The 26,198-nt window shown below is 29.1% G+C and overlaps 2 protein-coding genes across 2 annotated transcripts in view; both read right to left on the reverse strand.

The window, feature by feature from the left end:
• LOC145831412 (ribosomal protein S6 kinase alpha-5-like) overlaps positions 1–5,803 on the reverse strand; it is a 29,413-nt gene extending 23,610 nt beyond the window's left edge. The window contains exons 1-9 of the mRNA XM_082938667.1: positions 5,666–5,803; positions 5,492–5,563; positions 4,107–4,240; positions 3,648–3,732; positions 3,322–3,437; positions 3,067–3,171; positions 2,675–2,862; positions 2,045–2,195; positions 1,397–1,555 (exon numbers count right to left, since the gene is read on the reverse strand). Of these exons, the coding sequence (XP_082794793.1) occupies positions 1,397–1,555; positions 2,045–2,195; positions 2,675–2,862; positions 3,067–3,171; positions 3,322–3,437; positions 3,648–3,732; positions 4,107–4,240; positions 5,492–5,563; positions 5,666–5,735 (1,080 nt within the window). The 5' untranslated portion in view covers positions 5,736–5,803. The remainder of the gene's footprint in view (positions 1–1,396; positions 1,556–2,044; positions 2,196–2,674; positions 2,863–3,066; positions 3,172–3,321; positions 3,438–3,647; positions 3,733–4,106; positions 4,241–5,491; positions 5,564–5,665) is intronic.
• A 2,844-nt stretch (positions 5,804–8,647) lies between these two features.
• The window catches only part of LOC145832509 (fibrocystin-L-like), a 48,675-nt gene continuing 31,124 nt past the window's right edge, over positions 8,648–26,198 (reverse strand). Inside the window, exons 52-90 of the mRNA XM_082939826.1 lie at positions 25,886–26,024; positions 25,465–25,613; positions 25,019–25,208; positions 24,607–24,760; positions 24,156–24,359; positions 23,529–23,685; positions 23,055–23,237; positions 22,455–22,563; positions 21,575–21,758; positions 20,938–21,104; positions 20,581–20,664; positions 19,928–20,161; positions 19,510–19,613; positions 19,191–19,320; positions 18,787–18,956; positions 18,212–18,387; positions 17,849–18,000; positions 17,391–17,556; positions 16,966–17,077; positions 16,665–16,791; positions 16,076–16,252; positions 15,467–15,644; positions 14,937–15,022; positions 14,475–14,646; positions 13,960–14,028; positions 13,646–13,778; positions 13,310–13,415; positions 13,011–13,138; positions 12,693–12,803; positions 12,369–12,431; positions 12,011–12,205; positions 11,526–11,744; positions 11,189–11,244; positions 10,847–11,016; positions 10,383–10,576; positions 9,909–10,011; positions 9,560–9,623; positions 9,415–9,437; positions 8,648–8,694 (exon numbers count right to left, since the gene is read on the reverse strand). Coding sequence (XP_082795952.1) covers positions 8,648–8,694; positions 9,415–9,437; positions 9,560–9,623; positions 9,909–10,011; positions 10,383–10,576; positions 10,847–11,016; positions 11,189–11,244; positions 11,526–11,744; positions 12,011–12,205; positions 12,369–12,431; positions 12,693–12,803; positions 13,011–13,138; positions 13,310–13,415; positions 13,646–13,778; positions 13,960–14,028; positions 14,475–14,646; positions 14,937–15,022; positions 15,467–15,644; positions 16,076–16,252; positions 16,665–16,791; positions 16,966–17,077; positions 17,391–17,556; positions 17,849–18,000; positions 18,212–18,387; positions 18,787–18,956; positions 19,191–19,320; positions 19,510–19,613; positions 19,928–20,161; positions 20,581–20,664; positions 20,938–21,104; positions 21,575–21,758; positions 22,455–22,563; positions 23,055–23,237; positions 23,529–23,685; positions 24,156–24,359; positions 24,607–24,760; positions 25,019–25,208; positions 25,465–25,613; positions 25,886–26,024 — 5,385 coding nt within the window. The remainder of the gene's footprint in view (positions 8,695–9,414; positions 9,438–9,559; positions 9,624–9,908; positions 10,012–10,382; positions 10,577–10,846; positions 11,017–11,188; positions 11,245–11,525; positions 11,745–12,010; positions 12,206–12,368; positions 12,432–12,692; positions 12,804–13,010; positions 13,139–13,309; positions 13,416–13,645; positions 13,779–13,959; positions 14,029–14,474; positions 14,647–14,936; positions 15,023–15,466; positions 15,645–16,075; positions 16,253–16,664; positions 16,792–16,965; positions 17,078–17,390; positions 17,557–17,848; positions 18,001–18,211; positions 18,388–18,786; positions 18,957–19,190; positions 19,321–19,509; positions 19,614–19,927; positions 20,162–20,580; positions 20,665–20,937; positions 21,105–21,574; positions 21,759–22,454; positions 22,564–23,054; positions 23,238–23,528; positions 23,686–24,155; positions 24,360–24,606; positions 24,761–25,018; positions 25,209–25,464; positions 25,614–25,885; positions 26,025–26,198) is intronic.

Below are 26,198 nucleotides of genomic sequence, written 5' to 3' on the forward strand. Positions count from 1 at the left end.
GAAAAAAAAAAAACACAATATTAAATTTCTATACATGATTTAAAATGTCAGGAAAAACCATGAACTCAAATTTTCTATAAAAACAATGTTGAACAAACGCCCACAAAATCTTTTTCGTTGAAATGTCATTTAACTTAAATATACATAAACCACATTAATAAAGGTTTAAAAGTGTTCTCTTATCTCAAGTAGGGTTTTTGTAATTATACTCTAGAAATTTATACAGTTTAGAATTATAAATCTAATAAGTTCCTATAAAAGAATTTTTTTTATTAATTGCAATAAAATGTACGTTAAAACTTTTAGTTGGCCTTTCAAAAAATGAGCATTTAAAATCGATTTCGACAATCTAATCTGAAATTGTTGAGAAATAATTTCCATATTTTTATAAAACTAGATTTTAAATCATGTAAACGATGAAAGATTAATATTTAGAAATCAAAAGTTGGGCCTTTGTATTTTGATATATCCGTAAAACTTTGTTAAACAACTTTATTCAAGTACTAAGGAAGATTAAAAGTTTTTATTTCTTATTTGGTAAACTAAAAGATACAATTAAAAAAAATCAGTTAAAAAATGTCATCTGTGTCATAATTAATCAAAAAAATTTCAAAACTTATCAATTTAATGTACACATTTTGCTGTCAATATTAAAAAAATAAAAATACTTAAAACTAAAACACTGTTTAACTACTATGAAAACACCTTTAATTCAAATAACTAGATATCTTATAAACATCAATTTTTAATAAACTTTTATGTAAAATTTTTCTTTTTTGAGGATTGAAAATCTTTAAGTATAAAACAACAACAGCTGATGAAAACTTACATAATAAAACTAACAAACCAAGCCAATTATTAAAAAACTATAAATAAACTACTGTCAGTTTTTAAACAATATAAATTAATGTCAGTTTGAGAAAAAACGTACTTAAGAAGTAATAAAATATTCATAACAATTTATATTCATAAAGCTAATTTACTAAATTTTGTGTTGTCTCTACGTGATAGTAAAATAAATTTTAACTGAAAAATTTCAATCTAAATAAGCTTTTTGTCTTCCTCTTACAATACTTATAAATAGTAAACTTTTCATACATGGTTTTTATGTGTTTTATACTACATACATGTTAAGCTACTGCAATTTTTTAGTAACACAAAATTACTTTAAAAATTCAAATTTTCAAAATCAAAAAAAATGTTTAAAATAGTACATTCATCTTCAACAATTTTTATAGTATAAAACAGTAGACTAACTATGAACTTACAGTTAACAGTGGGCTTAATTTAAATCTGTATTGCTTTATGTGTTTTATATATACTAACCTTAAACCTATGACAGTCTGCATTGAAGCATAAGCTTACAAAGTTCAACTCGTATTAACAATATACTCACTTTGAAATTGCAGTTGATGGCAGGTGTTTGGGCGGGTGAGAACAGCGGGTGCTGCTTGGTGAACTCCTCTGCAAAATTCCTGGTGTCGAGCTCATCGCAAACCACCGGTTTGAACGGAGCTTGTATTTTCTTTTGCACCAATTTGCTCCAGTCTAAACCCTACAAAAGAATTAGAAACTGTTTTTATGAGTTTTAATGTGAAAAATACATGTAGAACTGTTTGGATATTTTTCAAATTTTACATTGTATTCATAGCTAGTTCAAACTTTGTTTTTAGATTTGAAAATGTTATTTGTAAGTTTGTTATGATATGTAAAATTAATTTTATAGTTTGTTATTTACTACCTGGTCAAATACGATTACTTAATATTTCTTTCTTAATTTCTAATATACCAAAACTCACAATCAACCCATAATTTAACTTTAGTTAAAGTTTTCTACAAAAATTAACATTATTTTATACAATTGTTATACAACTTTAGCAGTTGTGATTATACATTTTCTTACTTAATATGACAGTTTTTTCACTTTTAATAACAAAAGAAATTCTTTTTTATATTTATGCTATGTATACTAAAAAAGTTATTACAGCTAAGCTACTGAAAAAAAAGCTTTATAGTGTATGTGAAAACTGCTGAAGAAATTAACCTTCCAGAAAGTGTGAGCTTTTATGTTATTTATTCCATTCCTACCATATCCCAGCCTTTTCTTTGGATCTTTCACAAGAAGTTTAAGTATCAAGTCTAATGCTGCTTTTGATATATTTCTTGGAATTGGTGGGCTTTTTGTTAAAATCCTCCTGAAATTAATTTCATAGCTAAACATGGTTAACAGAAAATCAATCTAAAAGTTTCCTTTTTGTAACTTGTATTACTACCTTGAATATAAATTGTTAATTTTAAAGTACAAAAAGTTTATAAATACCTGCCTAATGGTTTCTACATTTTGAAAAGGTATTAATAACACCCAGGTATAAAAGTAATTTTTTCAAGACAAAAGCATGTACAAAATTACATGAGCAAGTAAGAAAGAAAATTTAAACTAAAAAAATTAGAAACTTATTGCTCAAACTTTCTCTAAAATCTGACTTCCATACACAATAAAATAAAGTCTAATAAAATATTTCAAAGTTTCAAACAATTTGGAAAATTGTTTCTATCCATTATTATTTTTTCATTTAAAATTACAAAAAAAATTAATTTTTTTTTGTAAATTTGCAACCTTAAACATTTATGCAGTTCACATCGACATAGATTTAAATATTAATCTTAAACCAACTTGGAAACTTGTTTCTGGTCATTTTTCATTCCCTGTACCGTGAAGGGGGAAGCCCCTGTAAGCAATTCGTACATGAGCACCCCAAAACTCCAGATGTCAGCGGAGTAGGAGTGGCCCTCCAACGTGTTTCTCACCACCTCTGGCGCCATGTACTCGATTGTGCCGCAAAATGAAAACGTTCGGTGGTTCTGTTTGTTTAATTATACTTGTTTGTTTAAACCATGTAGGTTATTACAGTTTATAGTTTTTATTGAAATAAAAATTAACAATCAAGGTCTCTATTATGTAAAAGTAGAATAAATATACTTTTTATTTTAAAAAATTTTACTTTGCAAACTAAGTTTTTATCACAGACGAGCTCTTTAAGCAAAAATTTACTTTTTACAACTAACATCATTGATGAATTCTTTACTTAAACCAAAATCAGTAAGTACAATATGTCCATCAGAATCAAGAAGAATGTTTTCCAACTTTAAATCTCTGTATATTATCCCTAGCTGTGAAAATTAGTTCTCATTTTTTATTTAAAGTACTCTCATGGTTTTTTACTCAATATTTTATGATTTAAGAAATATTTTTTAATTAGTTTGAAGTTTGTATTAAACAAATATAAGTCAAATAAACAATCTAACAAAATTTAAACATACATCATGTAAGTGTTGAATTGCAAGTAAAATTTCAGCAGCATAAATTCTGACTTCAGCTTCAGAAAACTTTCCTCTGCTGCTTAAATGAGTGAACAATTCCCCTCCAGACACATAATCTGTTTGATTAGTATTTGTTCAAAAAAAATATTAAAACAATTTTATCTTAAAAAAATTCTAGATATTTTTTGTAGAAATCTGTTACAGCTAGTTTTATAGATAGAGTAAAACATTGGTAAAGTGTTAGTAAATAAATGTTAAATTTTTATAAAGCCTACACTTGTCAAATTCCTGAGTTAATTGAAAAAAGGATAAAATTTTAAACTAACCAAGTATCAAATGTAGCCTGGAATTAGTTTGAAAGGCATAATGCAAAGTAACAAGAAATGGAGATTGCCTCACAGACTCTAACACCTGAAACAATAATTCATCAAAATTTAAGCTTTTTAATAATAAAAATCAAACAAAAATTTTGTCACTAATTAAACATAAAAAATGTTTAAAACAAAATAAATTAATGTAAAAATATAGTATTTTGTTTATGATTTAAGTTTACAGTTTAGAAAAATACTATACATAATCTAGATATATAATCAAAATAGAATATATATAATCAAGTGATATATAGTCTAAATAAAATAATGTAAAAACGTAGTATTATGTTTATGAGTGAAGTATATAGTTAAAAAATGTATATATAATCTAGAAGTGTCTGTTCAAAACATATAACTTTTTGACTTCCAGTAATGCTATGTGTGTCTACTAATATTGGAAAAAATCATACTGACTTGTCTCTCAGTTATAGTGTGTTCAGCAGTTTTTGGTTTGTGCACAATTGCAGCTTTCTTCAAAACTTTCATGGCATACAAGCAACCCACATCATGGCCGTGTACTTTCTTTACAAGAAACACTTTTCCATACGCTGTTATTTGAATGTTTACAAAAAATAAACAAAAGTTTCCATGTATTTATACATCATGTCATTAAAAAAATTGTACATGTGCAAACTTTATTAAAATGCTCAACTGTTACAGTTTCAAAGGTGTCATAGGTAGACACAGCAAAGCCATAAAAAAATCATAAAGTCTTCATAAACTTATTTCAAGTTTTTTGTGTTATAATTTAAATTTTGAAAAAAAAATTAAATGTACTATTTTAAGATGCTACAAAGTATTAAATCAATATAAAATTCTAAATACTTTCATTTTTCTTATTACAGAAATGAAAACATTTTATAATCAAATAAATTAATAAAAATATATTCAACCAGTTTTTCTCGACAAAAATTCATTAAAAAAAAGAATAAGTAATTTGATTAATGTTTCATAAACAAATTGTATAGTCTAAAGAAAATAATTATTGTATATTATGTATGAAAATAAAATTCTTTTTAAGATACTTTAACTTGAAAAAAAAAAAAACTTAAAAGAAAAAAACTTAAACTGGTATATAAAACAGTTTTTATAGAATTTTTTTTCTTAAATTTACAACTTTGACTCAAAAATAAAATTAAGTTAATTGATTATTTTTATATTTTATCAATAATATCTAAAAATGTTAATTATAACTTGTTGGTTACTCAAAAAACTATAATAAGTTATAATAACAAACAATATAACAAAAAATGTAAAACTCAGATATTTTATAGTTTTAATTTTTTTTAATCAGCATACTTTTTACTTTTTAAATGATCAACAATATGGAGATTAATTTACATCAAAATTAGAATAATTATTGTCATTAATTATAAAAACAATTTTAGGCTTTCATTGTTTTTTTATTTCTTTTATGTTATAAAGCTGAAAAAATAACATTTCAATTTAACACTTAACAATATGAAAATTTAAATTAAGAATACAAAACTAACTTAAATTTAATGATGGTTGTATTCAGAAGATTTAATATTTCTTTATATAAATAATAAAATTATAATATTTTCCAATATACATAAATTAGTTTTAAAATTTTATAACAAAAAACTAAACTAAATGTTTATGTTTTCAAAATACAAGACAAATGGGGTGCTTGTTGCAACTTTAAGTATGTTAAAAGTTAATTACAATAAAAAATACCAATATAATAGTAAATTTTTCAATTCATTAAGATTTTTACTAATATGAAGACTATCTTATTTATATTATTTAAGTTAATTTAAACTTTCAACTAAACTTGCCTCCTGAGCCAAGAACTTTCAAAAGGTGAAAGCTTTCCAAGTCTACTTTTTCTTCAAAACCAGTAAAGTTACCTGCAATTATACCAATAAGTCATTTTAACAGCAAACTGTTCTGCAAACTACTCAAAGTTTTAAAATTAATATTGCAAATTTTAAATATAACTAATTTCAAACCTTCAGAAACTTCATGTTCTACAACTTCTTCTACACAGTCGACATTCGTATCTAAGTCAGGACTTTCCATCTATCCCTGAAAACTATCAACACAAAATTCCCATGCTATTCTTTTTCTATTTTAGTGTTGTTTATTTTCTAATTTTGAAAATTATTTCTATAATTCACAGTTGTTTTTTAAGCATTTTAACTCTTGTTTTATGGTAGGGGAATTACAAAAGCTAAAACTAGTAAAAATTAAAGTATACAGGGAAAAAGATTAACTCTTGTTTTAATAGAATATATATTGTTTAATGAGAGTCTTGTTGTAATGTAACGGTGTTTCTTCGAATATTTGCTGCGTCAGCAAAATATAAAACTTTGTTTATATAATTTTGTATATCTATATAAATATATATATTTTATTTGATAAAATTTTGATATGTTTGGATTAGGTGGTTAGGGATAAGCGTATAAAATTTTTTTTTTTTTTTAATTTTACTCACTCAGCAAATATTAGGGGAGACACCATTAAATTACAATCGGACCCAGTATTGAACGACAAAAAAGACTATCAAATTTCTTGGTCCTAGGACCCAGTGCACTAAAAAACCTTTCGGTTGTCAAGGCGCATAACACTTGTATACCTTTTAATGTCTTGTCCGGGACAATAGTGAGAGAGTTAATATCACTTTTTAAATGTAAAATATATCATAAAAAAGTTTGATTGATCATAATAACAGAAACTTAAAGTTACGATTTGTCTTGTTTTTTATGAATACTTTTTCAAATGTAACTTTTTTTCAAATACTATATATATAATTATCATAGTTGTCATTAGAACAAAAAATTTTTAGATTAACGTCTAGAAGTTTATTATAAAACTTTTGACAAAGCAGAGTCATTATAATTGAAGATTAGTTTAATGGTAATGACTTAAAACAACTACTTCTTTTTTTACCACTAACAAAAACAAAGACACTTTTAAGTAAACAAAATGACCAAGGAAACTTAAAAAAGCTAACTAAATACACTTTTAAACGAACAAGGAAACCTTATAGTCAAAATCTTTCTGCTTACACATAATATTGAGATTGCTTCTAGTCTGACCAAATCAATGGAATTTGTATAGTTGTAAATAACCTTAAATCTTGATAAATGATAGTTCTTTGCACAATTAACGTTGTTAATCAGGTGTTCTGCTATCGAAGATCTTTTTGACGCATTTAAAACAGCTTTCGTCTTCTTATTAGTCTTTTCTTTTATAAAGTTTAAACACATTTCGGTATATGTACATTTACTCTCGTTTTTAAATGCCTAGATGTTTGTCCAATGTAGTTTTTTCGCAAAAACAGTTAAATTTGTATATAATACAATTTTTATCAAGATGAGATATTTTTGTTTACAACCTTTTCACATTTTTGTTAAGACTAGGTAACTAACAACATAAGTTTTAAGAAATTATATCATGGTTTCCTAATGTAAGCCAAGTGGTCCCCTTGGGGACCATTACAGAATTTTAGAAGGCCATAAGCAGCAAAGGGGCCAAAGGGGGAGATATGAGCAGTAAAGGGACAACAGAAAAGCCATGAAGTCACAATTTTAAATATACACTAGATATTCTAGAGTTTATGACGAAGAGTAAAAAAAAAGGTCTTAAGCGTTTATAGTTAAAGTTTTTTTAGAAATCTTGTCGGAGGGGGCCATAGCTTGTGTAAAAGTTGTTGTGTAATATGTGCCATTACAAATTAGTTTTAATTTAGAACTTTCTTAAATACAATTTGTATTAATTATCAAAAATTGTGGTGATATTTATATAAACAAAAAAAAGCTATACTAAAGCAGTTTTATTTGAATTATTAAGATATTTCATAAAAAAATATGTGCATTTACTACTTTAGATACTTTCTGTACTTACCTTAAATCAATTTATTTAACAACTTTTAGATACGTTTTTATCTATTGCTCCAAAAACGAAAGTAGTTTAAAACTTAAACTTGTCAAAAATACAATTTTAAGTAGCAAAACTTTGTGGTTGAATTTGATCAAAATAGTTAGTTATAAGTGTTTTTGTTTCACGGTAGAAATTTAGAATGTTAAAGCAAAACTACTTAAAAGACCAAGTAAGTTTATTTGTTTTCGTAACAGTATAATTTTCAATTTAATCTATGCTAGCTTGTTTGTAACTATAAGATAAGTAGTTGCTTATTTCTGATTTAAATTTAAAATAAAACAAATAATAGTTATAAGAAATTATATGTATTAACTAAACATTTTTAATTTTTTTAATAAATTCTATAGGATTGAAGTATGTAAAAAAATGAAGTTTTATAATACAATTATTATAAGTGTCTTTTATTGATGTAGTACAGATTATTTTGATCTGGAACTTAAAGTAAGGTTTTATGGCCTAGTTAAGTTATTTTATCAATACTTTTTGTAGCGAATTAATTTAAGGAAATTGTTCGATAGAAAACTATTTTCTAATTAAATACTTTTTTTAACTCACAGTTTCTTGCTTTAGGTAATAGACTGTTGTTTAATTTAATGATAAAACTTCATATTTAAACTCATTGTATTTTAGATAGAAAAAAAAAGCTTTTTTATCTTGCTATTTTTTTTTCACATACATAATAGCAAGTCATAAATGCAAATAGGATCAAATTCTAAACTAACCAACAAAATTTCTTATAAAAGATTTAATTATAAAATAGTAGATGAAATGTGTATAACGTATTGTATGTATTACAAGCGACAAAAACAAGATTTACCACAAAGTAAAAGTTTTGTCAATGTCTGTAACAAAATCAAAACAAAATTGAAAAACGTTGCATACTCAGAATTTTTTTTAAAATTACGTATGATTTAAAAACCTTTAAAAATATAAAACAAAGTTTACTAAGAAGCTTTATAAAAAAGAAATAAATAAAGTCAAAGCGTTAAAATTATGTCTTATATCAAAACTTCATAGAATACTTGTATAAACACTTGAAAAAAGGACATTTAAATTTCTTGTTCATCATAGTTGTAACCTGCGTTAGAGCTGCCATCTGTAAAAGTTATACTTGTCAGATGTTTGTAAAAATTTTATGAAATTACAAGAAACCGAATTTTATTGGTCTAAATGAAGCTGTTTAGAAGTATTTTATTTCAAAAAGTGTTTAAAACAATTTAAACGTAGTACTCTTTTATGCGAAAGAAACACATTTAACTTTTGTACTTATAAAAGCTTGTTTCAGTTATAATGATGTTAACACAGAGTTAACACATAACTAACAAAAATAAAACCAAACAACTTAAGTAAAATCTGAGAAACATAAGACAATTTGAAAAACATTTTTTTTTTATTCTTTAATCTGCAGATATAATAAAGTTTTAGTTTAATATAATTTGGTTGAGTAATTACTAAGTAAGTAACTGTAAAACTTCAATCAAAATTGTATCTAAAAAAAAAAAACAATTAAATAGAATACTTATTAGATCGATTAATTAGTTTTGAAAGTAGTAAAGAAATTCTTAGTTATATTTCTGTTTAAGTTCTTCTTAAACTCATAGGTTTATTTTCTTAGTAACAAAAAGCCTAATGAGTTTTTTAGATTTTTTAAAAATAAATTATAATACTGAATTTTTGTGAGGTTTTATACGAAACATACCTTGAAAAAATAGCACTACAATACAAAATTCATACAAATGATAAACTATCAAAGACAACTATATAAAAAATGGTATAAAAACCGTTATATGTATATTGTAATAAAACAAAATCTTACCTTCTCCAACACTATTTCCCGTGCTGTTAAAAAAAAAATTAAATTCATTAATTTAAAAAGTATCTATAATAATTTTTTTTTTACAAAGCCTATTTCAGCAATACGAGTTTTATTTTTTAAGTAAACTAAATATTTCAGCACTTACTTTGCCCAGGTAGAATTGGTTAACTGAATATTTGATCGTTGAACCGATGCCTCGTTGTCCAAATCTGTTATGATAAAAGGGTAAACTATAATACTTGTTTTGAAGTTTTTAATGAACAAGTTTAGATTAATTAATGGTGTGAAATGATTTTACAAATTTAAATTGTTTAAAATTTTCATAAACAAAACTGTAGTTAACTTTTAATACTTGTTATTAATTTAAACATAAGTTTGTTTAAACTGATTATTTTTATCGTGAATGGGTTACTGTCGTTTTAAAACAAATATATTTACTTTAAAATTTTACAAATAAAATAATTTCTTATTAATATACATAAACCTAAACTAACTGTAAACAGTTTTGTTGGCATTTCTGGCCACAGCAATAACAATTATTGACGCTAACACAAGAATACAGCCTCCTGCTATTACCAAAACTTGCCATAACTCAATCTGTTAGAGCATTTAGTTAATTTCTTACATATTTTTTCAAAACTGCCAATTAGACTTAATTTTAATGTTTTAGTTTAATACTTATGCTTGATTAAAAACAATCAACTAAAATTTTATAGAGCTGTAACAATTTTTTTAGATACCACAAAAAGTTGGTATATTTTAACATAAACTCTCTTAAATTGTTCTATACTTTACATCATTTAAAAACAACACTTCTTATTAACCCAAAAAAATAATCAAATTTTTTCATTTGATAAGACCAAAAGTTTAGTCGTATATACGCTAAACAATACAGAAATTGTTTTTAACAAACTAAAACTCTTTAAATTTATATTTTTGTATTAGACATAAAATAATAAAAAACAAACTCCTTTTGTGGGAGGAATGGCCGACTTGCAGCTTCCGTCAACAGAGATAAAGCAAGAAGCATCAGAATATTCAATTTTTTCTCCCATGTATGTGAAACCTTCGGACGCCATTTTCGTCGCTAGGAATTTCCCGGCCTCGGCCGCCGAATTTTTGTCTTTCGATGCCACGACAAACTCTACTTCAGTGTCGGAGCCTGAAAACAAATAATATTTGTTTAATTATTTGATAAGTCTAAGTATAACAAGTTTGTTATATTGAGAAAAATATAAATTTCTTTAATTTCATGATATTATATCCAAGATTTAATCTAATTAATATTCAAAATAACACTAATTAAAAGTTGTCTTGGTTAATATAAAGCTTATGCATTTGTTTTTTATAATGAAGATTTTTAAGTGGCAAATGAGTATTTAAGTTTGATTAAAATTATCTTAAATTAAATAATTAAGTTTTTTTTTCAAACCGGAAGAGGTAGCAGTGACGTCATCAACTTGGGAGTTTTCAGAAATGTTCGATGACATCAAGTTAACCACGTAGTTGTTGAAAGAAGAAGCCAATATTTCATCTGATAAATCTTCTTTACTGCTCTCTACCGACCTCTTGCTACGGCTGTTACCCGTTTTCAGTTTTGTTCTGTATTTTTTGTTGTAATATTTGTTAATGTGAACCAAGTAAGAAGAATACTTTTTATGGTTTATAAAACCAACTTGTTACAAATTAACATGTGTTTTTTTTTTAGAAAAATACAATAAACTAAAAAACGCATTTTTTACTGTAAAAAAAATATAAATTTAAAAAATTTTACCTGTAAACTGTTTTGACAGAAGTAGTTTCGTTGATTTGGTTTTCCGGAGACATCACCTGAATTAATTAAAATATTCACTAGCTATAAAGTATTTGAAGCAGCTTAACAAAATTTGAGCTTTCTTTTGTCGCGTAACTTTAAATAATTATTCGACAAGTTTTTTAGTATGTAAATTTGTGAACCAGAAAATAATGTTTATTTTGAAGCTAAGAAAAACGTTTAGATCTAACTTATTACTAATATAACCAAAACGCAAGTGTACGATCCTAATCAGTTAATTACAACAAACGATGTTTTTAAGTAAAACTAATTCAATACATTTATAAAACAAACTGACTTTAACACTTGGGGTGAAAACGACCACGGACGAGTAAATGTCGGGTTCGGTTGCTATGGTAACCTTGAAGTTGTACCTGAAACCGTCCCTGGCATCGCCCACCTTCATCCCCTTGGTAACCGACAGTGATTGGTCGAAATCGTACTGGTCCCCGTCAACTTTCGCCCCTCCGGAATTTCCCGGATCAGCGAGTTCCACCTTGATCGACCATTTGTTTCCCTGGTAACAGTTGTTAGGTAAATTTTGTTTGATATAATTACTTTAAAACTTCAATACAACATTAACTGTACTTTATTATAGTTTTGTTTTTTAAATATAGTTAGAGAGTGAAAAGAAAAAACTATGAAGTTGTTAAAATTTTCTTTTTATATCAAAGTACGTTTAGGTCTAGAGTCTATCTGTAGAAAAGTTTTATTTATTGTAGTTCAATACCAACTTAAACTAAAATCTGATTAAGTAAAAAAAAAGTGTTTATAAAAACCAACCTTATAGCCCACATTAGCAAGTTCTTGTCCTTCCGTATCCACAAGCATAAACTCCAATGTCACGTTCCCGCCCTTTTCTATCATGCTGTTGTTTTTTAAATATTCTCCATTGTTCAGTATTGCGTTGACTTTTCTTTTGATCACTGTTATTGGCAGATCAACTTCATCGAAAGTCAAAGCTTTTGGCTCAAGTATCTGGAAAAAAATTAGTTTAAGCATTATGTACTAACTACTCAGTAAACCAAAGTGTTACTTATTGATATTTTGTACCGTTTGACTAAAAACTTCTAGTAGTAGTATTTTGAAAATAATTTATTAAGTTTAGTCTTATAAAACATAAATAAACTTTAAAACTTACATTAAACTTCAACTTGTGGTTTCCTGGTTGCGATATTGCTAGTTGTTTGAAATCTGCGTATCCCTGATTAAAAATTTTGTTTTACTTGAACTTTTTTGATAGTCGTATTATTTTAAAGTAAAATAATGAGAAAAAAGATGAATTCAACGTAATGCATGGTTTTAATACTGTACTAGAATCTTTAAATAAATTATTTAGTTAGCGATAATTTTTATTTAATTAGTGGTTTTTATACATATTTTAGATATAAATTTATTAGTTGTAAAAAAGTTTTTTGTTGATTAAATCGTTAGGACGGTTTTGTCAAAGTTTTAAGCAACTTACATTTTCGAAAGTGATAGTAGTGGGTCCAACTAATTTCGCTGGAACTCCTGATTCGGGTTCTAATGTCATCTTTGCTTTCCAGGTACCACCCAGTCTCGTCACTGCGGAATCCTGTTTAAGAATAAAAATTTATGAAAAATTTTATAAAAACTTTAAAGTTTTAAAAAAGATGGTAATACTAATACTGCTGAGTCGTGTAAAAAATAAGTTTAATTTTTTTTGAGGTCAAAACGTCACTAATAAATGACTTTTTTAATTTTTAAATTAACTTCTATTTAGTCATCAATAAAATTTTATGAATAGTTAAGTCAAATAAACTTTATCATCGAATATAGACACTCTGGACATGTAGTTGTTATTCAGCTCCTCAATGGTCTGCCTGATATTTTCTGCTTTCTGTTTGGATGGCAGCAGAATCTTTGTTTGTACCTCGACAACTTCACTTGCTGTAAATTGAAAATAGCTGATAATTAAAGCTTGCTAATAGTTAAGAAACGTTTAGCAACATACTATATTTTAAAGGTCTTGCTACTTTTTTACTGTCTGTATTAAATTCAAAGTTTTCAATGTATACTACATTTGAATCTTTTATCAGTTTAGTGATGTTTTAAAATTACCATTTTTAGGAGGAAGAACATCCGCAGTGGACTTGGTTGCTTCCAGTTGCAATGAAGAAACGTTGAGAGCTTTTGTCAGCTCTCCCGTCTGAAAGTCCTGGATCAGCTGTTAAAAATTTTAAGAATTGAAATTGAGGAAAACAACTGTAATGTTATATGATTTTAACAATTTGTAGTTTTTCTGGTTGGCTATAAAAACGTTAGAGTTATTAAAGAGAAACGGCATACCTACTACAATGACAAAAACCCAACAAGAGTTCAGTAAGTTTGTTCGAAAGTTTAAAACTAAAGTAGATAAAGTATCTACATAGCAGTAAAACACAAACAAAACGCTACCTTGCTAGTTTTGTTGTTTAGTTCTTCAGCGATGAGTTTCCTGTGCTCCTTCGTAGAGTCAGTGGTCACATCTGCCGGACTTTTTATAACCGATTCATCCAAAGTAAACTTGAACTCCACTGTTCCCGTTTGCCTGATATTTTTGTTAGTTTTTAAAAAAATTCTGTTTAACTATACTTAATAAAAGAATTAAGAGATATTTTCTGCATTTTAACTGTACAAATTGCTGTTGAGTGCAAAATATCATTGTTTTTAATACAGTGCATAACATTTTATGCTTTGACATAAGGACAATTACTTTGTAAACAGTTTACCTCTTCTTTCTTCCGTCCTCACGTATTATTTTAACAACTTTTATTTTACTTGGGTCCACTTCGAGATACCTGCAAAAGTTTCGTTTTTGTAACTGAATAGGATTATTTAGAAAATAAGCTAAAGTAGAAGAGTTTTGTAAAAAAGAAAAATACTTGAGAACAAGTCAGTTTTGTTTTGCTTTAATTTTAATTAAAGTTTAAATAGAGTACGTTATTTTATATACTTTCAATTAAAATTATAACGCAGATTGATTTAAAAATATCATTAATTAATTAACCCTCATCTCTCACTTAACTAGTATGATTTAAAATTTAAAGCATTTAATTTTTAGACAATCTACCAAAATTACAGTTGAAAAATCATTTTAACCAAAATTAACGTACAGAGATTTTTGACGAGGTAACTTTGTTCAAAAAATGTTGTTTTTCAACAAAGAAGAACAATATACGTATATAAAGATAACTTTTAGTTACTCAGAAAACATTTTTCAACTTAAACACGATCAAATACTTACAGAGCGAGGTTATTCACCAAATTGTCGCCGAAGAACTCGTCAACCGTAACGGCGGGAAACCCGAACGTGATGACGATCAGCGCTGAAGTTTTGATGTCGATCGCGTCCGAACCCCTCACCACCACGTACAAAATGTCGTTCGCCCTGTCCATGAAGTTCGCGCCTGTTGTTCCTGTGTGTAGGGATTTTTATTTGGTACATTATTGAACTTTCAACTGTTTTTAGGCTTGTTGATTTTTAAAACGAGATATTTGAAACGACCTTCTTTTTTTACTTGATAAAATAAATTTTAAGGTTGTTTGTTAAGGTTTTTGCAGTCATTAAACTGCTTATTATAGTTAAAAAAGTTTGTTACTTTTTTTTTACTCATAAGCAAGTTTTATGACACGTTGTTTTTAAAAGAAGTATATAAACACAAGTTTTTAGTACAGTTTTGATAAATAATAAAGTTAGTATTTTTACCTGCTTTTAGGTCAGGGAGGTCTTTATCATTTGGTTCGAAGTAATTATCTCCTTTGTATACATCCAACTTTTCTGGTTTTGGGTAGCTATAAAAAGTAAAAGTTACAAATTTTACAATAAAGCAATAGCTTTTTCAAAAAAAGATGTAATGCATAAAGTATTTTTTCAATCTTTTTTTTTTGTAAACAAAAAAACTATTACCATCAGAAAAACACAACTTATCAAACAAATCATTTTTATTAAATGAAAATAGTTTAAAGAGATATAGCATATTATAAAAATAAAGTAATAAAACAATTCCATCAAAAAAATCTTATAAACTAGATGTTTAAAAAAGTTAATTAAAAAAGAAGCTAAACTTCGTGATTATTAAAAATAGTATGTTTGTGATGAAAATTAATAACTGAGTCTTTTGTTACATAACAAAATCAAGTAGCTCTTTCAAACTATTAATAAATAGTTAGTTATTAAAATCTTTAGTTGAGTCTTTAGTTGTACACAACAAATCAAAGTAACTCTTTCAAACTGACTATATTCCCAACCGAACGGCCCGCGTATCGTCGGCGTTGATGAGATGGAGCCTGAGGTCGCGCGGCGGGTACCCCGTGAAGTAGAGATCGTAGTGAGTGTCGGTCGCTATCAGCGCGAAGAAGGTCGACAGCCGCTTCTGGCACGTGTACCCCGCGCACCAACCGTGGTCTTGCGGTCCTGGGAAAAAGTGTTCAAACTCATATTTGTTAAATTTTTTGAAAACTTCAAATTATTTTAACAATGAAAATCTTGAAATTTTTAAATTGGAATACACAAATATGTCATCTAATTACTTTTACGTCAATAAACGAACCAAGTTATATGGAAAAAAAATATTTAAGTACTTTAACTTTTGTACTTGAGCATTACAAAAAATCAATTAGTTTTAACCTGTTTAAAAATAAAAAAAGTTGTATACAAAAAGAAAAAAACAATACTAACATTCATTGGGATTGATGTAAACTTAGTAACAACACAAATATTTATTATAATCACACAAAAATGCTGCCTAAACAATTCAAACCAACCATTATTATATTCAAACAAAGTTACATTACAAACTTTATCAAATATTTACAAAAAACTAAACCAAATCAATTCAAACCAACCGTTATTGAGATCGATGTAGCGGTCACCTAACAAAGCCACAGGGGAAAGCCTCCTGAGCTCGGTATCGTCATCCATACTCTCAATCACCAGCATCGTGTAATCCTTCTGAACGCCACCGCTGCAGTCGAACGCCTGCCATTTGTCCTTGTACGTGCAGTTACCCGTGTTCACTATTCCTGTTTGGTGTAGAAAAATGTTGAATTATTTTAAACAAAAAGTTCAATTAAAGTCCAAAAATTTTCAAAATTGTAACATTTTTGTTTTTTTCTGCAAAATGTTTGATTATGACGATTGAATAAACACTTTAAATCTACGCAGTATAAACAGTTTCGCTTTTGAAGTTGAAACACATAAAAGGTAATGTAATAAACAACAGTGTATAAAGTTGTACTTATTTTCAAATTACATAACAACTCAATTAAGGTGTCATTATAAAACAAATAACTTATCTAACGAAAATTATCGTAAAACGAGTTAAATCAAATAAATTTAAAAAATAAGTTTTACACATCAGTTTGTTATTTTAAACGTGTTAGATCAAATACAACAAATGCATTATTTTTTATACTAATAATTGTCAACTATAACCTCTGTGATCGATTATGTCTCCCACGGGTATCCTGCTTCCGTCCGTTCTTGTCAGCATCGTCTTTGGAATCCTGTAATCACCCAAGCCCCTCTGCTTCATTGAATCGTCGTCCCAACCGTATGCCGCCTAATTAAATTACTAAATAATATATATATATATATATATATAACACCAAAACATATTGACAGATGGAAACTATGAAAAAAATAAAAAGATAACTTAATTCACAGTTTTACTTAAGTTTCTTTTAGTAAAATAAAAATTAAGTAATGAATAGTCTGTTTAGTAATAAAAACTAACATCAGGAATAATGGCCCCGGGCGATCCTAGTAGGGACCCATCCATGTCTTTGATCAAAACGTTTTTGTGTGCATCACATTCCATATCAACACAGTCAGATGGATTTATCTTGCTGAAATAACGCAACAGTATTATAAATGTTTGCATAAAGCTCATTTCATCTACATAATTGGATACATTTTAAACATTTAAAAAACTTTATGTAAGTCTTCTAAATAATTATATTGTCACAAAGAACGTTTTAAACAAAAAAAAAAAAAAGAAACCAAACTTTGCTTTGGTAGTGTGAAAAAAAACGTTACTTACAAAGCGTTTTTTTTACAGTAATTTACAACTTTGTTAAAATTCTTTTCAACTTTATCAAACATATGGCTTGGCAAAAACATACAAATTTTACCAAGCTAATAATACATTTCTTTACTCACCCGAGACCAGGTCTTAAGTACAACACAATAGAATCTTCATCCACGTTGTCCAGCGTAATTCCCGACAAGTAGGTGGGAGCGTATGCGTCTTCATTGGACTTGCTTGATTGAAACACCAGATCCCTTGAACCACCAGACGTCGCCTTGAATCCGTAGAATGTTGAGTCTGAAGAAACATACGGGGTAAAAAGTTGATAAAAAAGATTAAAAAAAATTGTCAACTACACAAGGAATCACTTAAAAAGTTTGTACAAATAAATGGTAGAAACGTTGTTGAAAATATTAATTATCAATGATTTTATGTGTGAAAGTAAATACTTACAAAATTTTGGTCATAAAATTAGTTATTTATTTCTTACCAATGTTTACTAAAAACACAGAAGAACGCATTTGCATTAAAGAACTTTATTTTGCGATCAATGCAAGCCATTTATCAAGTTTCATAATTTAAAATTTACTTATAATTTCCAGTTTTCCCCTTATAGCCGGGTAGTTCATGTTCTTCAGCCACCCCTTATCAGGCGCGCCTGTTAGCCCACTCTGGAACAACGGCAACAGTATTCCTATCTTGCCACCCGTCTGCGACCTCGGTGGTTTCTTGCTCGCTGTCCTAAAAACAGTAAGCTTTTGATAATTTAAATTAACTTTATTCTAAATTTAAAGTAAGAAAATTTACTATAAATACAGAAAATAGTTCAACCTTATATTTTTACCACTACAACAAACTAAATACACATAAATTCAAACATTCTAATTTAAAATTGATATTTTATATTTATTTAACCAGTCTAAAACTTTACAACTCAACAACGCCAACTAACGGTGAAACGTGGCGGATTATCAAACTCTTGTCGGTGTTCTCGTCCATGGTGTCAACGTTCTCGTCGAAATGGTCACTTCGCCCAATCAGCAGTAAATTCTCCACTCTGGCGTACTTGTCCTCGTAAGCGTGTGAAAGTGAGGGTGGTCCGTACACTAGTGGGGTGTAGTCCATATGCTGTTGGAAATACCTTTTTTGAACTTTCTAAATTAGTGGTATTGTGTCAAAATTTAAATATCTTATAACTGCTTTTATTCGCTTGCTTTTAAAAATAGTTTAAATTTTGAATACTGGGATATTAAGATTAAAAATTTTATTTTACGTATTACCCTGGGTGTTATAAATAAATTCACAACAATTCAGACAAAAAATATTTTGATATGATTCTATAGATTTACTTGTGAGAAAACTTTCGAATATATGTTATTTAAAACAGATTTATTTTAGTTTTAATTTTACATGTGTAACTTTTCATAGTACACTAGTAGTCTTTAACTAAGACATGTCAGTATAAATGTTGTCAAGATCCACGCTTATCTTCGACATTGCTAAGTCAATACAGTTACAACACCTCACCCATGAATCAGCGATGATGGCGTCTTTCAGCACGACACTGGAGGGCGTCTGGTGGTAAACACCAAAGTCCCAGTTCTTGTACGCGGTGAAGTCGTTCAGTACAACGCACTTCATCGACCCGTCTCCCTTGAATATGTGGATACCGTGCAAACATCCGTGCGCTACATTTCCTGTGGATTAGAAAAGTTTAAGATTTGTTGAGGCTTTTTTACAGCTTTTAGATCTTAAATTGGTATTTTAACGAGCTGTATGAACATTCTTAACTACAATGATTTATCGATATCTTTCTGAACAAAAATAGTACTTAACTGTTTTAACTTAAAAAACAGTTATTTCATGTAAAAAATAAAAAGTCTTAAAAAGAAAAGTAAACAGTTCATAATTTTAAAGAATAGTCATCTAACCGCTCCATTTGGTTTCAACGTTGCAGTCTTGCCCGTTCGTCCTGAATCCGAGTCTTTCTGAACCGGCTGCCACGTTGTTTATGAGGCTCGTGTTCTTACCTTCGACCAATTTGAAGCTTGCGTGCCAATCCTGAATTATAAAAAGAAGCTTGTTTATTTTTATAAAAAATCCTGTTAAGAATGTGCTGGTGTCAGAATTAGTAAATCCTGAAGGAGAAAAGTTGTTGAATGATTTAAAATTTCTCAAAAATGATTTAAATATTTTTGTTTAATTCATAAAACAGAACTATACTGTGTTATTAAACAATGTTTATTTTACCAGGTTGTTTCTTTTTTCGAATCGATCCATCCATGCGCCTCTGAGCACGGCTTGAGCCACTAAGTTGTGCTCCACTACGATGTTGTTTCCCCCTATTCTTATACCTGCATGAATGTAGCAATAAATAGGATGTTTAGGTTACTAAACTGACTATTCGTTTTAGATTTTTTTTCAATTTAAATCCATATTACAGCTTGAAGCTTCAAAATACTTTTGGAGATTACTTGTTACTATTGAAGTAAAAATTTAAAAACACTGTGTAATTAACATTAGTCCTAAGACAAAACCTATGGCAAAAACCACAAACAAATGATACTGAACTAGATAAAGCAAGTTTTTAAAATGTAATGTTTTTTATAAGTTTATAAGTGCTTCAAAACATTAGTTTTGTCTCAAAAAACAGTTCAATCACACAAACCATCGTGAATGGGCCTGTGGACGACGTTGTCCTTCACCGAGATCCCGTCCGCCCCGAATATGCCGATGCCCGTGGAGTAGGTGTCATGGAAACTGCACGCGTGCACGTAAGAGGGCCTGCTGGCCACCACGGGACCCGTGTTCACCCATGACAACGCGAACCTGGGGTCGTAGGCCTCGGTGAAACCCTCCTGTCCGCACTGGTGGAACTCCACGTTGGTGAACCGGCCCCAACCTGAGTAATGAAATTTTTCTATAAGTTTTTTTTTAATTTTTAACATACAGTTAAGACATTTCTGAAGACAATAAGATTTAATAAACCGTTTGGATAGCAATAACTTGAAGAAATAGAATTTTTTAAATAATATCGTAAGTTTTTATATATGCCAAAGTAAAATTTTCACAACTTTAATCCTTTATTTTAGACTTTTTTTTTTACATAAACTTGATGGTATACTACTGATGAATAAGAGAGTAAATATTAAATAAAAAAATAGAAGTTTAATGCGTTATTGTAAGTATGGATACCTAAAATACAGTCTTTACTTACAACGTAGCGTTTTTCAAAGTAGTTGATTATAAAAAGGTATTCAAACAAGTGTTCTTAAAGTTACTTATGATAACTTGAACTAAATTTTGATAATATCAACAAACCATAGATATCAGTAGCAGCGGGAATAAATCCTACCAATACACGAGCTCCAAAAGCGTCTCTATCTACAAAATCGTATCTATCTCCTGCAAAATAGTAATTGTGACGTAATTATAAGAAAGCTGTGTTTATGTACAATTTTTGGCTAGTTTTATCATGAACTTTTTCATATCATGCTGATATAGTTTTTGTAAAATTTGTTTATTTAAAGCAAATTAGATATATCGTTTAAGTTTAAAGAATCACATCGTAGTTCAAGCCAAAGCTTTTGAAATTATAAGAACCTTCTTTTAACGCAACAAACTAATTAAAATAAATGACAGTGTATTCAAAAAAAAAACATATTAACAACAACTAACCGACAATCTTGATGTTTCTAGTGAGCAGGCCGACCTCTGCTCTCATGTTAAACGTCCTGCCGTTTATAGTGTAACTTTCTCCCATGTGCCTGTGATCCAATGCCTTGTTAAGTTCCAACACTTTGCCCGATTTCGACTTGATAAACCGCTTCTCAGTTTGGCTTGATCTGAATTAAAGTTTACAAAAGATAAAACAGAAATGCTGCGTTTATTTTTGTTCTGTAATATTCTATGTTTAGTTTTAAAAGGTTAGCCTTTAAAATTATATCAAAACTGTATTCATATGGCATACAGTTTCATACTACAAAAACAAAAGTTTATTTATTATCCAAACTTTAGTATTTATTAAAAGTTCAAATGCAGAATGTCCATTGTTTTTAGTTCTACTGTATATAGTTTATCCTATATTTTTTTTGGTTCTTGAATCATAGTTATTGAAGTTAAAATGCTTAAAGCTTGATTAAAGTAGTTTAAATAAAACTACAACTTTCATTACTCAAAAATTACCATTGCGCAGCTTTTCACAGATGTTTACCGTGTAGTTTGAAATAGTTTGCTTCAGTAAGAAGCTTTTAAAATGTTTATAGTATGCTTTTATATTTTCAACTTAAAAAAAAAGCTCAAAACAACCACTAACGCGTAACTTGTAGTGGTGATGATAATTTCGTCACCAACGCTCCAATCTACTTCTTCTGTCAGCTTGATACTGGTGCCTCCAACCTGTACAGTTTCCTCCAAGTTCGTCCAATACACGTTGTGGTTGATTCCATGGAAGTCGCAACCTCCGAAGCAGCCTATGGCTTTTCTGCCCAGTGTTATTCCTGTTGTAAATGTTATTAGACTGTTTATTATTCTTTATTTTTCAACTATAAGATTTATTCTAATATTTATTTAAAAAAACTTTTGTGCACAATGTACTTACTCGTTAATAATCTACAAACTTAATGTATTTTATTATTAATGGAAACATACTAGATTATAATAAAACTCTGTGTAAACTTAAACTTTATTATTTTAAATAGTTTATCTATTCTACTTAAGATTTTTTAAGTCATGATTTGGCGTTTTAAGAAAAATGACATATCGAGCACAAATACAGCTTTGCTTATCCAAAACAAAATTGCATTTAGTCCAGTCGTAAGTTAAATTCCAATTTGTTCAGTAGAACTTGTCGCACGACGACTCAAAGACCGTTTTTATTTTAAGTCGGGGTTTTTCCTTTACTCGACAGTATATATTTTTTTCTTGTCGTGTTTTTAGTAAGTAAACCACAAGTACACAACGTTAAAACTAGAATTTACAGGGATTTGGTTTGAAAAACTTCCATGAAAAATTAGGAAAGGTATCAAAAACAATCCAAAGAATGAATATACAAAAAATTTTAAGGGTTTCAAACGCACTACTTTGACTCAATGTTGAGCTACACATAAAACAATAAATGCATATATTGTAATTGAAGTTAATTTTAAGTAAACGTTTTATGTTTAGTTTCAAGTACAATTGTATAGTCAACTCACCCTGGAAGTCAACTTCTTTCACCGTATCAGATCTTTCTCCCACCAAATTTATTGTCAGTTTTTTCAGGAAGGGATCTTCAGGCACGTGGCCAGCTATTATTCGACCTCCCTGAATAAAAGTTGAGGTTTTTTAGCTGTAACACTAGAAAAATAAAATCTATAAAACTATGTTGACTATAAATCGATAGCTGTAGATATAAAATAAAGTTATGAGTTTTATTTTACGAGTTGTAAGAGTTTACTATAGAAAAACCTGAAACACGTTTGTACGATCCTATTACCAAATTGTTGCCATATGTTTATTGTTTACATACTTGATGCTAGTATTTTAATGATATGCTTTACCTTAACTTATTTAGACAAGCTCATAATTAAACCGAAGGCTAGAAACATAAGTTTAGTAGCGAAGTACAGCATACTATAATAGCATTTTTCTTATCTCTTATGTTTTGAAAGTTGTGCTAGTTAACTACTTAAATCAAAGTTAGTCACAAATACATCGCAACTAAAATAAATTTGACTGAGGAATTAACATCACAAAAATAAGTTATTTATAAAAGTTCTTACAACTAAGGATCATCTCTTTAAAACTCAACTGACGATAACTTGTATGGTGTTGGCGCTGAACGCGAACTCATCGAAATCAACATCCGGTTTGAACTGAACCACCCCCTTGACGATCAGGTGGTTGACTTGCACGGTTTCTATGTCGATTAGACACCAGCACAGGTCGATGCCATCTGCGGACCTGAGAATTTCAACTGTGATCGAGTCTCCGTCCGTCTGTAAACATGTATGAATAGTGTTCATTACATTATGTTCAAAACAATTTAAAGTATGGAATTACTTATAAATTCCAAAGATGACTTTTATTTTTACTTTTGTGCACAATTACAAAACAAAGTATCATTAAAAGTGTTGAAAAATATAAGAATATACACATATGATAAAATTTTAACTTTTAAAAATATATGTAAAAATTCGCAAAATTAAAGAATAAAAATCTAAAATCAAGCAAGTTTTAACATAAGCTGTCATAACAATTTCACATAAACATTCAACATTCAAACTAACAGTGATTTCAACGCAGGGGTGTCCCAATTCCCGCTTCTTCCTTTTGCCACTAGAGGGAAACGTTATATTGCTCCAGTTGAACGCGTCAGCGGGGGTTTCCCTTCCCGGGGGCACCGCGTCACCGCCCACGTCAGGTACGCATCCCGCGTTCTTGCAACTGTGAATATGTAAAAAATTATTTTGTTATTGAAATAAAAGTAAAATAACTCAACGCGTTCTTGCAACTGTGTAAGCATATGAAAGCTTTAAAGTTCTAAGACTGTTTAGTTGCAAACTTAATAAAAATCTTGTAACTATTTTTGTTATATTTAAAAAAAAATGTTTAAGTGTTCTTGCAGCTGTTGGTAGAAACTAAGCAACGAAGAATTATAAGTAGAACTTTCACTCAACACAATGACTGTACAACAAATAAGAAAAGATATCTTCATTACTCGCTTAATATTTATAGTAGAAAATTCATTTGCATGTGTTCCTATTCTATTTAGCTATCATAAACGTTTGTTTGTACATACAAGTTTACTGTTTTATATGAAAAACTATTAAAGTCAAATAACAATTTACTTTTTTACACCTTACATTATTGCGCAATGGAAGTCAACCACCTTTGAAAAAATATTAACAGCTCACCGATAAATCTTGGGCACGACGGCTACGTGCTTTATGTTATCTTCAACAACTTCCAAAGCTCTCTTCTCCTTACCGCCATCCGTGTTGCCCACTTTGTAGTCCAAGTTCTTCGTGGACGGGTTGAAGTAGAAGTCCAAGTTTTTGCTGTCGGTCGTAAGCGGCACCGAGTCGGCAACTTCTATCGGGGCCGGGCCCAAGTTGACTCTGAAATGTCGTTAGTTTTTTTCATGTAATAAATAATTTTGCGTTTGTTTTTTTTTTACAGTTCTGCAATATTTTTAAAAGGTTTTCAAGTCTGAACAGCATCAAGTTATAGCCGTGTCAAATTGTTTTGAATTAAATATCAAAAGTTTTTTTTTTAGATTTTGTTCACTATCCGTGGCTCTATTTCAATATTTAATTCTCATGCACCAACAAAAAAACACTTCTAAAACTAAACTTGTAAACTAACACGTCGGGAGCGGATTCCAGTTCGTGCCTCATTATGACATAATCGCCCGGCATGAAGTCGTAATACTTTGAAGTGTACGAAATATTGGTGAACCCGTCCGCACCCCTCCAGTTTATTTCGTGCAACTTCTTACTGTACAGCAGCGCCATCCAGCCTTTGAAATATATTTTTAAATAAATCGTAATTAGATTGTTAGAATTTTAAAAAACCTTAGCTTATAATAGATTTTACAAAATTTGTTTCTATTAAAAAAAACTTTGATTCTCTATGATTACATTTAAGAAAAGTTAATAAATTCAGTATTAATTTTAACAAGTATCTAGTTTTTAAGTATTTTGTTATCAACTGAAAAAGTGTAATCTAAAGCTTAAATTTCTTAGTTCTTTGTTTTACGAATCATTTATTATTCAACCTGGTTTGTGGGTCATCCTCTTGGGGGCGTACGTCACAGACGATGTTCCGTACTCGTTGGTGAGGAGAAGGTCTTTGGTCAGTAGGGATTTAGGGACTGTCCCTTTCATGGCCATCCTGTGAAATCTGGTCGTCTGAGGGCAGCGGAGAGAGGAGAAACTGCCCCCTGAATATTCCGCACCAGTCAGCATCTGTTAGTTTTTGTTTTAATTTAAGCAAGTTTTGCAAAATGAGATTTCGTTTTATAAAACCAAAGCATAAAAATAGTTATACCAAATATTTTTTTATTCTTAGTCACTACAAAAATATAAAAAGCTTTCTACGTATAAACATGTAAGGGAATAAAAAGTTTTTATTTGAAAAATTAGTGTTTTAAAAATTCTTTTAATTCAAACAAAATATTTCAGACAAGATAAATGGCTGCATCGCACCATCTAAACAGACAACCTCGCAGTCGGGAGAGTTGACGATGCCGCTCAACGGAACCAGTTTCGATCCCGGCGCGGACCCCGTCAAACTTCCGTCTTCGTCCTGAAGCACTCCCTCGTGTTCGAACTTCCAATGAACTTTCCTGCTCACGTTCGTCCAAGACAGTCCTGTTGTTTGTTTATAATTTTGTTTGGATCTTTTTTTCAGGTCGTTTACATGATTACAAAGCTGCTGCAAACGCTTTTACTTTTTAAAGCGTTAAAAACAATGTTGTTGCTTAAAAGAAAAGCTTGATAGTAATCTTGATCCAGTATAAGTTATAACACATTAAGTTTTAGTAAATGTTAAAGGTTTAGAAAAAACATTTGCTTTTATACTTTTTAATTTTTTTTAGTTGTAACACGTAGAGGGGGGGGGGAGTTAGTTCTAAAATATATACCTTTCATGATGTAGTAGAAGCCACCGCACAACTCAGTGCAAGTGCCATCGATTGTTGTCATTTTGAAAGCAACACCTCCTCTGTTGAAATTGTAAAATTCCAGATCTTCTATCGTAAGCCCCGGTGATAACGGTAACCTCTGTTGTTGAGAATAATTTTTTTTTGTGTTATTTACCAAGATTTTAGAAATTAATTCTTAATATTTAAATGCAACCCATGCAGATAGGCTATCTTAGCTTTAATATCAAAGTACAAAAAGGGACCTTGAAACTGTTTTATTCATAAACTGTATAAGCTCTTTGAACTGACTATA

The sequence above is a fragment of the Thalia democratica genome, chromosome 3, assembly GCF_965202585.1.
Source record: "Thalia democratica chromosome 3, ktThaDemo2.hap1.1, whole genome shotgun sequence".
Lineage (NCBI taxonomy): Eukaryota > Metazoa > Chordata > Thaliacea > Salpida > Salpidae > Thalia > Thalia democratica.